Source organism: Erythrolamprus reginae, chromosome 11 (assembly GCF_031021105.1).
Source record: "Erythrolamprus reginae isolate rEryReg1 chromosome 11, rEryReg1.hap1, whole genome shotgun sequence".
NCBI classification, from domain to species: Eukaryota; Metazoa; Chordata; class Lepidosauria; order Squamata; family Dipsadidae; genus Erythrolamprus; species Erythrolamprus reginae.
In genome coordinates, this window is record NC_091960.1 from 32,601,219 (window position 1) to 32,612,661 (window position 11,443).

General features: G+C 42.8%; 1 protein-coding gene across 1 annotated transcript; it reads left to right on the forward strand.

The window, feature by feature from the left end:
* The first annotated feature begins 3,346 nt into the window (after window positions 1-3,346).
* Window positions 3,347-11,226, forward strand: SH3BGRL3 (SH3 domain binding glutamate rich protein like 3). The gene is made up of 3 exons (XM_070764706.1): window positions 3,347-3,470; window positions 4,359-4,526; window positions 9,365-11,226. The coding sequence occupies exons 1-3, from the start codon at window positions 3,423-3,425 to the stop codon at window positions 9,428-9,430; spliced, it is 282 nt and encodes a 93-aa protein (XP_070620807.1). The 5' UTR covers window positions 3,347-3,422; the 3' UTR covers window positions 9,431-11,226.
* Window positions 11,227-11,443: the final 217 nt, after the last annotated feature.

The window sequence follows — 11,443 nt, forward strand, 5'->3', positions numbered from 1 at the left end:
GTATTTTTCTAAGTCCCGATTGTCCTTCTATTTTGATAATTATATAATTGCCCACAGTCTCTGAGGATCAGGCAATATATAAGTAACATAATTATATTAAAAAACACTAAAACCACAGTTGCCAGTTCTTTAGTTTGTGCTGACCTTCACACGCATGGTTTCCCCCCCAAGAGTTTAGAATATCATAATGTATCGTAGTAGTTTATGTATGAATCTAAGCAATGTGTCCTTTGGTAAATATTTGTTCTTTTAAAAAAAACATGCATATGTATGCTATTACACATACTAAGTTCTAAGCTTAAAACTAGCAGTAAATATGTTTACTTATTTTTGCAAAAGCTACTTTTGCCTCATCAATCCTATCCTTTATGTCCACACTTTGGTTCCATCTATTATCAAAACCGAGCCAAAGTATTTGTACTGCTCCAATTTCTGCATTTATTTTCCTATAATTGGTTTGTGGATTTTATTTTTGCTGAATACCTATATTTTTATTTTGAGTTATTTACTCAGTTAACCTAATTGAATAAATTTGTAAACAATGGTTGCTATTTGCTAATAGACTGGACACGGTAAATTTATTGTACCAATTTGTATACCTTCTTGACATTCTACTAAAGCTTTAGAATATATAATGGTATGATAATGCACACCCTTGTCATTTGACAATTTGACATTTGTTGGTTTGCAAACAGCTATTTCCCAAATTTGGTACACACCAGATTCAATAGTTATAACAGTTAGTATTTTGACAACTTTTACTATCCTTTAATAAAAGTTTTGACGACTTTTAGTTTCCTTTAGTAAGAGATCAATTTAAAAAATAGGAGATAGTGTTTGTAAAGCTATGATCTGAAATTGACAGAAGCTGCTTTATTGTCAACATTTGGCAAAAAAATTGGACTTGAACTTTTTGTATAGGTATAGGGAAAGTTTCAGGGGTATAACATTCGTTGTGTTTGCAGACAAGGAAAATCTGTTTATATAGTGGTTGTTTTATTACAAGAGTAGAATTTTTTTAATAAAGTATACCCTTAATACAAGGATTGCACTGAATTTCACTATAAGATTGTAGTTTACTGCACAATTTCTACATTGCATTTCCAAAGTAGGAATATTTCCTTCATGGAAAAGCTGCAACTGTATTCATTGTTTTAACGTATTTGTTTCAGAAGAAATTAACTTTATTTTAAAAATAATAAAAAGAATAAAGGTCTTTGTACTGGCAGAGTTGACCTAGTTGCTTTTAATCAAATTATATGAAATGTTTTGAATTCCAGCTCTGATTTTTTTGGACCTAATCTCTGACTCTTAAATGAGAAATTTGGAAAATATATTTTATTGAAATTACCGTACACACATTTCTTATTGATGCAAACAAGTGTAGCAATTAAATTGCTGCAAATCAATTCGCACTCAAGATTTTTAAAAGTTATTGAAATAAGTTAAGGGTGACAGTATATTATTTATGTTACACAATTATAATACACTGCTAAAAATATAAAACGGAATATAACTTCAAGTAAATCAAACTTCTGTAAAATCAAACTACCCACTTAGGAAGCAACACTTATTGACAGTTAATTTCACATGCTGTTGTGCAAATGAAATATTCATTGAGAATATTTCATTCATTCAGATCTAGGATATGTTATTTGAGTGTCCCCTTTATTTTTCTGAGCAGTATATAATGTAACATACATAATATAAACCCTCCTTACTAAATATGATGTGTGGTTGTGACTGAATTGGTTGACTGATTTTAATATATTGGGCTTTTGGCTTGTAGTTTTTAATTACAGTGTTCCATTGACTTTCACGGGTGCGTTCCAAGACTGCCCACGAAAGTCAAATTTCCGCGAAGTAGAGATGCGGAAGTAATTACACTATTTTTGGCTATGAACAGGACATCCCCTAACACTTTAAACCCCTAAATTACAATTTCCCATTCCCTTCACAACCTTTAGATTATTACTCACCATTTTTACAGATACTCACCATTGAAGAAAATACTTATTATTAACATAATTATTTATTAGCAAATGACAGCACTACTATAATATTGTTTTCATTATTGTTGTGAGCCGCCCCAAGTCCTTGGAGAGGGGCGGCATACAAATCTAATAAATTATTATTATTATTATTATTATTATTATCATGGGCAGAAAAAACTGTGGTGTAGAAAAAAACCCGCAAAGTATTTTTTAATTAATATTTTTTGAACAACATGGATGTCGGACTGTGAAAGCCAAGGGAACACTAATTATTTATTTATTTATTTATTTATTTATTTATTTATTGGATTTGTATGCCGCCCCTCTCCAGAGAATAAGAATAAGAATAGTAGTAGTAATAGTAAGTAATGTTTGTGCAACATAGTTGCATGTTACACAAACACAATTACTTACAAATTACTACTATCCTATACATATTTGACAAACAAGTAAAAAATAAATAAATTGCCTAGCTTTCTAAGAAGCAGAGTGAGCCAGACGCAACCGGGAACGCAAACAAGCAGAAAGAACTTGTAAAAAAAGAAAAGCAAAATGTGTGCAACGGAGACTTAGAGCAGTGTTTCCCAACCTTGGGAACTTGAGTACAAGTGCACTAGAGTGCCTTCCGTCCCCTGTCCTATTGCTCTCCTATACCTTTCTTCTATTCCTATATCTCTTCTTCTATTCTTTCATTGATATGTTCTATTCCTATATCTTCTCTTCTCTTCTTTCTTAGATATATTTTACTATATCTCCTCTATAACCTTCAGCATGTATTTTACTATGTGTATATAGATATATACCCACTAAAACCCTCATTGTGTATTGGACAAAATAAATAAATAAAAATAAATACAATATCTAGACTTCAACTCCCAGAATTCCCCAGCCAGCGAATTCCCATCTCCAGGGAATTCTGGGAATTGAAGTCCAGATATCTTCAAGTTGCCAAGATTGGACTGACAGAGGAACAATCGTTCTCTATTCCTTGCGATCGAATTTGCGCAGAGCAACGCACGCAGAAGCGCGGCCAGCCGATGAGTCAGACGCCCCCCTCCCTCCCTTTGCCTTGGCAGGCGGCCACCCCAGCTGCGTTCTGGGCGGGGGGGGACTCCGGAAGACCTGCAAGGGGTCCCGTGGAGGTTTGAGGCCGCCCGACCGGCTGCAGCTCCGGAAGAGAAGCGGCTGGGGAGGGAGAGAAGCCGAATCTCTGCAACCCCCTCCGACCGCAGCTTGGAGAGAGCGGAGAGCCGCCTCTTCCGCATCCCCGAGGCCGCCGTTCCCTCATTGGTCCGGCTGCGGTCACGTGGCCTGCTGGGGAGGCGACGGAGCCCCGCCCACCCGCTTGGCTTGCCTTCCCCATCCATCCACGCTCCCCCGCCTTCCTTCCACCGGGCGACCCAGCGAAGAGGAGCAGCAGCAGCAGCCATGGCCTGTCTCACCATCTACGGCACTTCGGTCACCGGGTCTCGGGAGGTAAGGCCGGCGCAGGCGCAGAGGGGGGCTGCTGGGGCGGCTGTGGGACGGGGAGGTGTGGTCGCCCCCGCGGCTCTGAGCGCTCTGGGGTGGAAGTCTTTCTCCCCCCCCTGCTCTTCCAGATGTGCTCGCCCCTGCATCCTCCGGCCGCTGGACATCTGGAGGGCGGACGCTGCAGCTTTGGGTGGGCTTCTCTTCCCCAGGGGATCCCCCGCCGGGCTGGGTTCCATTCAAGCGTCGAGGGGAGAGCGGCTCCTTTGGGGCAATTCCCGCCCGCGGCCGTGGAGACCCCTTGAGCAATGGGAGGAAAACCCGGACGGGAAGGAATCCGATCCGGTGACAAAGGGGAGAGGGTCTTCCTTTGCTAGAGCGTCTTCCCCACCCCCCCGAGGCGTGGAGTTTTCCTTCCTTCCTTCTTTTCCTTTCTTTCTCTCCTTCCTCCCTTTCCCTCCCTTCCTTCCTCTCCCTCCCTTCCCATTCCTCTCTTCCTTCCTTCCTTCCTATTCCTCTTCCATCCTTCCCATTCCTCTCTTCCTCCATTCCCATTCCTATCTCTTCCATCCTTCCTTCCCATTCCTTCCTTCCTTCCTCCTTCCCTTCCTTCCCCATCTCCAGGCATGGAACCATCTCTGCTCCCGTTGGGGGGCTGCCATCTCCTTGATCACTAGTGGAGAGGGGCGGCATACAAATCTAATTGATTGATTGATTGACAGACAGATAGTGGAGGATTCTGCCTGCATTTAGCTAGGATTGGATTCCTTCGCTCTGGCTCTTAGTATCTCAATTGCCTTCGCTGCCTATGCCAATGCAGGGCAATTCACCCTCTTCCCCTTTTTCTCTTCTTCCTCTTCTTTCCTTTCCTCCCCCCTTGATACACGTGTCCCGCAGATCAAATCCCAGCAGAGCGAAGTAACCAGGATCTTGGATGGAAAGAACATCAAGTACAACATGGTGGATATCTCCCAAGACAATGCCCTCCGGGAAGAAATGAGGACCAAATCGGGCAACCCCAAAGCCATTCCTCCCCAGATTTTCAACGGGGACCACTACTGCGGGGTGAGTGAGCCCCCTGGCTGTATGTAAGGAGTAGGTGCTCAATTGTTTGGGACGAGTGTTCTCTGGGGCAGCAGTAGCAACATTTAACACTGTCCATGTGCCGCCTCTATGTTGGTTGAGGCAGGCAGGGTTCCCTTGGGTCCCATTTGTTGGAGGTCAAGGGAAAGGGAGTGTTTTGCCTTCTCTTTCTGCTCAAGATCTCCCTGGACAATTGGTGGACCATTGGGACACAGAATGCTGGACTCGATGGACTTGGGCCCGATTCAGCAGGGTTCTTCTTATGTTCTTATGTTTTGAGCCACTTGAACGCATCCTGATTGGTGTGGCTATTTCCCATGCCAATGTGTTCATGCCAACAAAACTGCAAATTTGTCCAGCTGGTCAAAACTGACTCAAAAAAAATAGAGGTACTCACAACTTCCACAACCAAATGGACTGGCTGGTTTCTTGTTCAGTTCAGAGTAAATGAACTGGTGGGTGTTTAATTGATCTAATCACATGGCCAAGGATTTCTGTCTCTGGAGCCTTTAGCAAGAGGTGGATAAATTAAAAAAATTGGAGGGGGAACCAATAATGATAAATATGGTAAATATGTCTTTGAGTCAATCTCTTGGTGTGGGAGGATCCGTGAATTTGGCTTCACTACAGAGAGGAGGCTTGGCAGGGCCACTGACTTTTTCCAGGGCGTGTCTCGTTTTTAACTTCCCAGTCTGAGCTGCAATCTTGAATTTCCTGGTAAATATTATGCCCATCCCTGCTCTGATCAATTTTTCTCCTCTCTAAAGACCAGCCAAGGTTGACCGAGTGCTGCCATCTGGTGTCCCTCACAATTGTTTGACATGAATTGCTCTTCGGTGTTTCTTTTGTTTTCAACCTGGACTTTGTTCTGTTGGCCCCCTTTTCAATGAGAATGAATGGTCCCCTTCTCTCTCTCTCTCGCTACTTTCCGGGTATGCGTTGGCCTTCTGTTCACCAGAGTTCCCTTGTCAGCAAAGACTCTTGGCTAGGCCAGCTGGAAATTCTGGCTTTTAATAATTAACTTGTAAATTTTGCATGAAAAGGCTAGTCTACAACCGTAGGATGGAATATTGGCTCCGACGGCCTCATTTTGTGACTGGGCCAAGATTTCAACATTAATGCTAAATGAATGAATGGCTGCATGACAAGGGCTGTGCATGAAATAGCTCAGAGTAACAACTCTTTGTGAAATATGACTGGGGTGGTATTCTTGTTTGTGTCACATTGTATTATTTAGAATGGTGAAAGGAAGCTTCTAACCTTCCAAATACAGTAATCCCCCCACTACATCGCGGTTCATAGAAACATAGAAGACCGACAGCAGAAAAAGACCTCATGGTCCATCTAGTCTGCCCTTATACTATTTCCTGTATTTTATCTTACAATGGATATATGTTTCTCCCAGGCATGTTTAAATTCAGTTACTGTGGATTTACCAACCACGTCTGCTGGAAGTTTGTTCCAAGGATCTACTACTCTTTTAGTAAAATAATATTTTCTCATGTTGCTTTTGATCTTTCCCCCAACTAACTTCAGATTGTGTCCCCTTGTTCTTGGGTTCACTTTCCTATTAAAAACACTTCTCTCCTGGACCTTATTTAACCCTTTAACATATTTCAATGTTTCGATCATGTCCCCTCTTTTCCTTCTGTCCTCCAGACTCTACAGATTGAGGTCATTAAGTCTTTCCTGATACGTTTTATGCTTAAGACCTTCCACCATTCTTGTAGCCCGTCTTTGGACCCGTTCAATTTTGTCAATATCTTTTTGTAGGTGAGGTCTCCAGAACTGAACAGTCTTCCAAATGTGGTCTCACCAGAGCTCTATATAAGGGGATCACAATCTCCCTCTTCCTGCTTGTTATACCTCTAGCTATGCAGCCAAGCATCCTACTTGCTTTTCCTACTGATTTTTTGTCAACGGTCCTTTTTCAGATATGAAGTGTAGGGCAACACTAGCTGTTTCCAAACATTTTTAATAGCACCTGTTGAAGTGAAAGTCCCTTGAGTAAATTAAAGGGAAGCTGTAATCTTGCTGGGCTTGGCATGAAACTAGACAGGGAGTCTTGCTAGGACAGGGAGGGAAAATCCCATCTCTTTCCTTACATTTCCATACTCCTTTAGGTGCTTATTATGAAAGTCTCAGACTATGAAATGAATCATTAATGTAAAGGCGCGAGGAAGAGTTCTTTGGTTTGCTGACAGTGGGAGGAAATATTATTAGACTATGGGGATGTATCTCTTTGAAAGGAAAATGAATATTGACTCCAGTAATGTCCCTGTGCCATTTCCAGACAAAGTCAAAGGGTCATTTGCAGAGGGAGGAGCCCTGTGGGCATATTAAGGATGCTCTCGTTTTCCCTCTACCTGAAAGTATCTGTCAAAATAAACTTAATATTAACCACTTCAAACTTGACTGTAAAAAATATGACTTCAGTAACCGAGTTGTCGAAGCGTGGAACTCATTACTGGACTCCATAGTGTCATCCCCAAACCCCCAACACTTTACCCTTAGATTATCTACGGTTGACCTATCCAGATTCCTAACAGGTCAGTAAGGGGCGAGTACAAGTGCACTAGAGCAGTGTTTTTCAACCAGTGTGCCGCGGCACACTAGTGTGCCGCGAGACATGGTCAGGTGTGCCGTGAAGCTCAGAGAGAAAGAAAGAAAGAAAGAGAGAAAGCAAGAGAGAAAGAAAGCAAGAAAGAGAAAGAAAGCAAGAGAGACAGAGAGAACAAGAGAGAAAGAAAGCAAGAGAGAGAGAGAGAACGAGAACAAGAGAGAAAGAAAGCAAGAGAGAGAGAAAGAGAGAGAAAGAGAAAGAAAGAGAAAAAGAGAGAGAGAGCAAGAGAGAGAAAGAAAGCAAGAGAGAGAAAGAGAGGGAGGGAGGTAGAGAGAAAGAGAGCAAAAAAGAGAGGAAGGAAGAGAAAGAAAGAGGAATGGAGAGAGAGAGAAAGAAAGAAGGAAGGGAGAGAAAGAGGGAGGGAGAAAGAAATAGAGCGAAGGGGAGGAAGAGAGAGAGATAATTTTTTTGTCCAAACTTTTTTTAGGCTTCCCCCTCCCCCGCTCAATGTGCCCCAGGGTTTCGTAAATGTAAAAAATTTGCCGCGGCTCAAAAAAGGTTGAAAATCACTGCACTAGAGTGCCTTCCGTCCCCTGTCTTATTGCTCTCCTATATCTCCTATTCCTTTCTTCTATTCCTATATCTCTTCTTCTGTTCTTTCATTGATATGTTCTATTACTATATCTTCTTTTCTATTCTTTCTTTGATATATTTTACTATAACCGTCATCATGTATTTTACTATGTGCATATAGATATATACCCACTAAAACCCTCATTGTGTATTGGACAAAATAAATAAAATAAAATAAATAAATAAAATTTCTAATTCTGTGCCTCAATACTGATAGTGACAAGTGACATATTGCAGGTTAAAAGGCATTTAGTGTTGAAAATGTCATCATGCCAAAGTGATTATTAGCCTTGTTCTGTGGGAAAAAAAGGGGATTTTTCAGACGTCGTCTAGCATGTATGGACTGTATTGATGGCTGAAAGTTACAGGCCCATTCCTTATAATTCCTTGTGTGTCCAAACTCATTTGGTCAATAAAGTATTCTATTCTATTCCATTCCTATTCCTATTCCATTTTATATTCCTATTTCTGTTCTATTCTATTTTATATTCCTATTCTGTTCTGACCAAATCCTGAATAAAGGCTCATAGTGGGGAGTGACTCAGTTTGTATCATACAGAACAGCTATGAAAGGAAGATAGCAGAGGATATATAAGTTATAATTGTGACCGGATATACAACCAGTCTAGTGTCTGAGCAAAAGCACCAACTAGCCATTTAGTTGAAAGTTTTAGGTGTTATCTCCTAGGGATTCTGCAGATGTTTCCAGGTTGCAACACCCTGATCTCTTCAGCCTTGAAAGACGGCGTTTAAGGGGTGACTTGAAGTGTATAAAATCATGCATGGGATAGAAAAGATGGATAGAGAAAAATTATTTTCCCTATCACACAATACTAGGACGAGGGGCACTCCCTAAAACTCAGGTAAGAAAGTGAGGACAAATAAAGGGAAATATTTCTTCACCCAGAGAGTCCTTGGTTTATGGAATTCACTTCCAGAAGAGGTTGTGACAGCTGTCAACCTTGATAGCTTCAAGGCAGGATTAGAAAGATTCATTGATGCCAAGTGTATCGGTGGTTATTGAAACGGATGTCCAAGTGCCGCCTCTTTGTTGGTTGAGGTTTTCCCTTTATTTGTCCTCACTTTCTTACCTATGAGCTTTAGGGAGTGCCCCCTCGTCCTTGGGTACCATTTTGGGGGGGTCAAGGGAAAGGGAGGGCCTTGCCTTCTCTTTCTGCTCAAGATCCCCATGGACAATTGGTGGGCCACTGTGTGACACAGAATGCTGGATTCGATGGGCTTTGGCCTGATTCATCATGGCTCTTCTTAGGTTTTTATGTTCTCCCACCAAATTATTGTTTTTGGGACAAAATACACAGAAGCAATAGTATCAACTGTACTTAAGCGATGTAAGTATGATTATAATTATCTCAAACATTACTTTTGACGTGATTAACCTCTCGGTTGTTAAGTGGAGATAAGTGTCTAGAGAGGATTACAAAGGAGAGGGCTCCATAATCGGCTTTGAGGCACAAGAAGAGGTCTTTAGCTGGGCTTTGAACCTTCTGTAATGAAAGCTCTTCTCCTGTTTGGCTCCAGAAGCTGTTTTGGCTTGGTGCTAAAAAGTTCTTAGCGTTTCGCTGCCTATATATTTTTTTAAAATCACTTTTCTCCCACCTGGCAGGACTACGAGCTGTTCGTGGAAGCGGTGGAACAGAACACCCTGCAGCAATTCCTGAAGTTAGCCTGAGCCGCCTCCTTCCCCTGCCCCACGGGAAAAACGTGCCTGCCCACATGAAAAAACCATCCAGGACTTGGAAATTCTGCATTCCAGGTGGACCCCCTCCTCTGCGCCATCCATCTCTTCTCCAACTGCCTCATTGCATTCCCTCTTTGGAGATGGTGGTCCCCAAAGGCTGGCCCATTCCCTTGAATGCAGCTGGGGGAGCCTCTCCTTGTGCCTATAGAGGGGGGGCTGTAAACTGATGCTAACCTTCTAATTAAGGACCTTGGAAAGCGGAGCTTATCCCTACCTTTCCCCTATCCCAACTCCCACCCCCCCAAGCTCAGACTGCCCTTCGTATTAAAAGAGGAAGAGCTGGTTGCTTCTTCCTTCCTTATCTACCGTGTGTCCTTCGATGTGCAAAAGTCAATTCCTGTAGTTCCTTATTTTTTTTCCATTTTAACCCACAAAAGAGAGCAGCAGACATCTCCTCTTGCTGGGATGATTCTCGTCTAGCAATGCACAAAATGCTGCACGGGGTTGTGTGCTCTCGTTGCCATCTCTGCCAGCAGTTAGTGGAGGGGAGGGTGTGGAGGTGTCCCCTGTCTTAAAACATGGGGAAGATCGCTCAGCCTTTCTTAAAGCAGTTCTCTGCAGAGCAGGGGGGCAAGTCTCCAACCTTGGCCCCTTTAAGACTTGTGGACCTCAACTCCCAGAATTCTGGGAGTTGAAGTCCACAAGTCTTAAAGGGGGCCAAGGTTGGAGACCTCTGCTCCAGAAGGCGGCAGCAAGAGCATTTCTCCTAATCCTGTGATGGCGAACCTGTGGCACGTGAGCCATTGCCCTACGACAGCTCCAGCGCGCATGCACAGGATGATCAGCTAATTTTCAGCCTTGGGGAAGGCCGTTCCACCCTCCAGAGGGTTCTGGGAAGCTTCCTGAACCTCTGGAGTGCAAAAAACAGCCCAACGGACAAACCAGAAGTTCGGACAAAGCACTTCCGGTTTGCCCATTGTGCTGTTTTTCACACTCCGGGGCAGAGGTCTTCAAACTTGGCAACTTGAAGACTTGTGGACTTCAACTCCCAGAATTCTCCAGCCACCAATTTAATTCTGGGAGTTGAAGTCCACAAGTCTTCAAGTTGCCAAGGTTGGAGATCCCTGGTTCAGAGGTCTTCAAACTTCAAGCATAGCTGGCTGGAGAATTCTGGGAGTTGAAGTCCACAAGTCTTCAAGTTGCCAAGTTTGGGGACCCCTGCTCTATGGCTTCAGGAAGCTTCCTTGAACCCTCCACAGTGCCAAAAACAGCACAACGGGCAAACTAGGAATCCATTCCGAACTTCCAGGTTATCCATTTTTTTTCACTGTCCCAGACTTCGGTGAGACCTGTGCGCGGGAGCAGGGACCAGTGTGCATTGAGGGGGGAGTGTGGGCATGTACACACATCATGCTAGCACACCCATGCACCCATATTGTCACGTGAATCAAAAAAGGTTCGCCATCACTGTCCTAGTCCATTAGTGCTTTTTTCCTTGTGTCCCACCTGGCAATGAAAAAAAAAGTCCCTGCTCTCGAAGAAGGGAAGGCAATTTCCACTCTTATTTTAGCCTCAACTTTGTCCTGCTTCCCCCTTTTTCGGAACTGACTTTTCGCAAACGTGGACCAAGTGCATTTTCTTCCTTCCTTCCTTCCTTTCTTCCTTCCTTCCTTCCTTCCTTATTTCCTTCCTTCCTTCTTTCTTTCTCTCTTTTTTTTATTTCTGAAAACATTCATAAACCGCCTTGTTTTTGTGAAGATGCCATTAAAGATTGCTAAAAACCTCCACCCAAGTGGTTCTGTGTTTTCTTTTAAATGGATGGATGCTGAAGTTGGATGCTACTCTGTTCATTCATTTGCAAATCTCTTTTTTCTGACTCTTAGCAACTCAATTATTTTCATCGTTAGACGTGAGCAATATTATTATCGTCTTTTTAACTACAAATGTGCCAAAAGAATTGCAGAAGTGCAAGGAAGTTTTTGCCACAATTGCCTCCAGCAGCGG

Excerpts from the sequence above, each read along its gene's own strand:
- SH3BGRL3 (XM_070764706.1), top strand. The coding sequence starts at position 3,423 with ATGGCCTGTCTCACCATCTACGGCACTTCGGTCACCGGGTCTCGGGAG. Across the intron at positions 3,471-4,358 it reads CGGTCACCGGGTCTCGGGAG|ATCAAATCCCAGCAGAGCGA; the intron begins GTAAGGCCGGCG and ends CGTGTCCCGCAG. Across the intron at positions 4,527-9,364 it reads ACGGGGACCACTACTGCGGG|GACTACGAGCTGTTCGTGGA; the intron begins GTGAGTGAGCCC and ends CCCACCTGGCAG.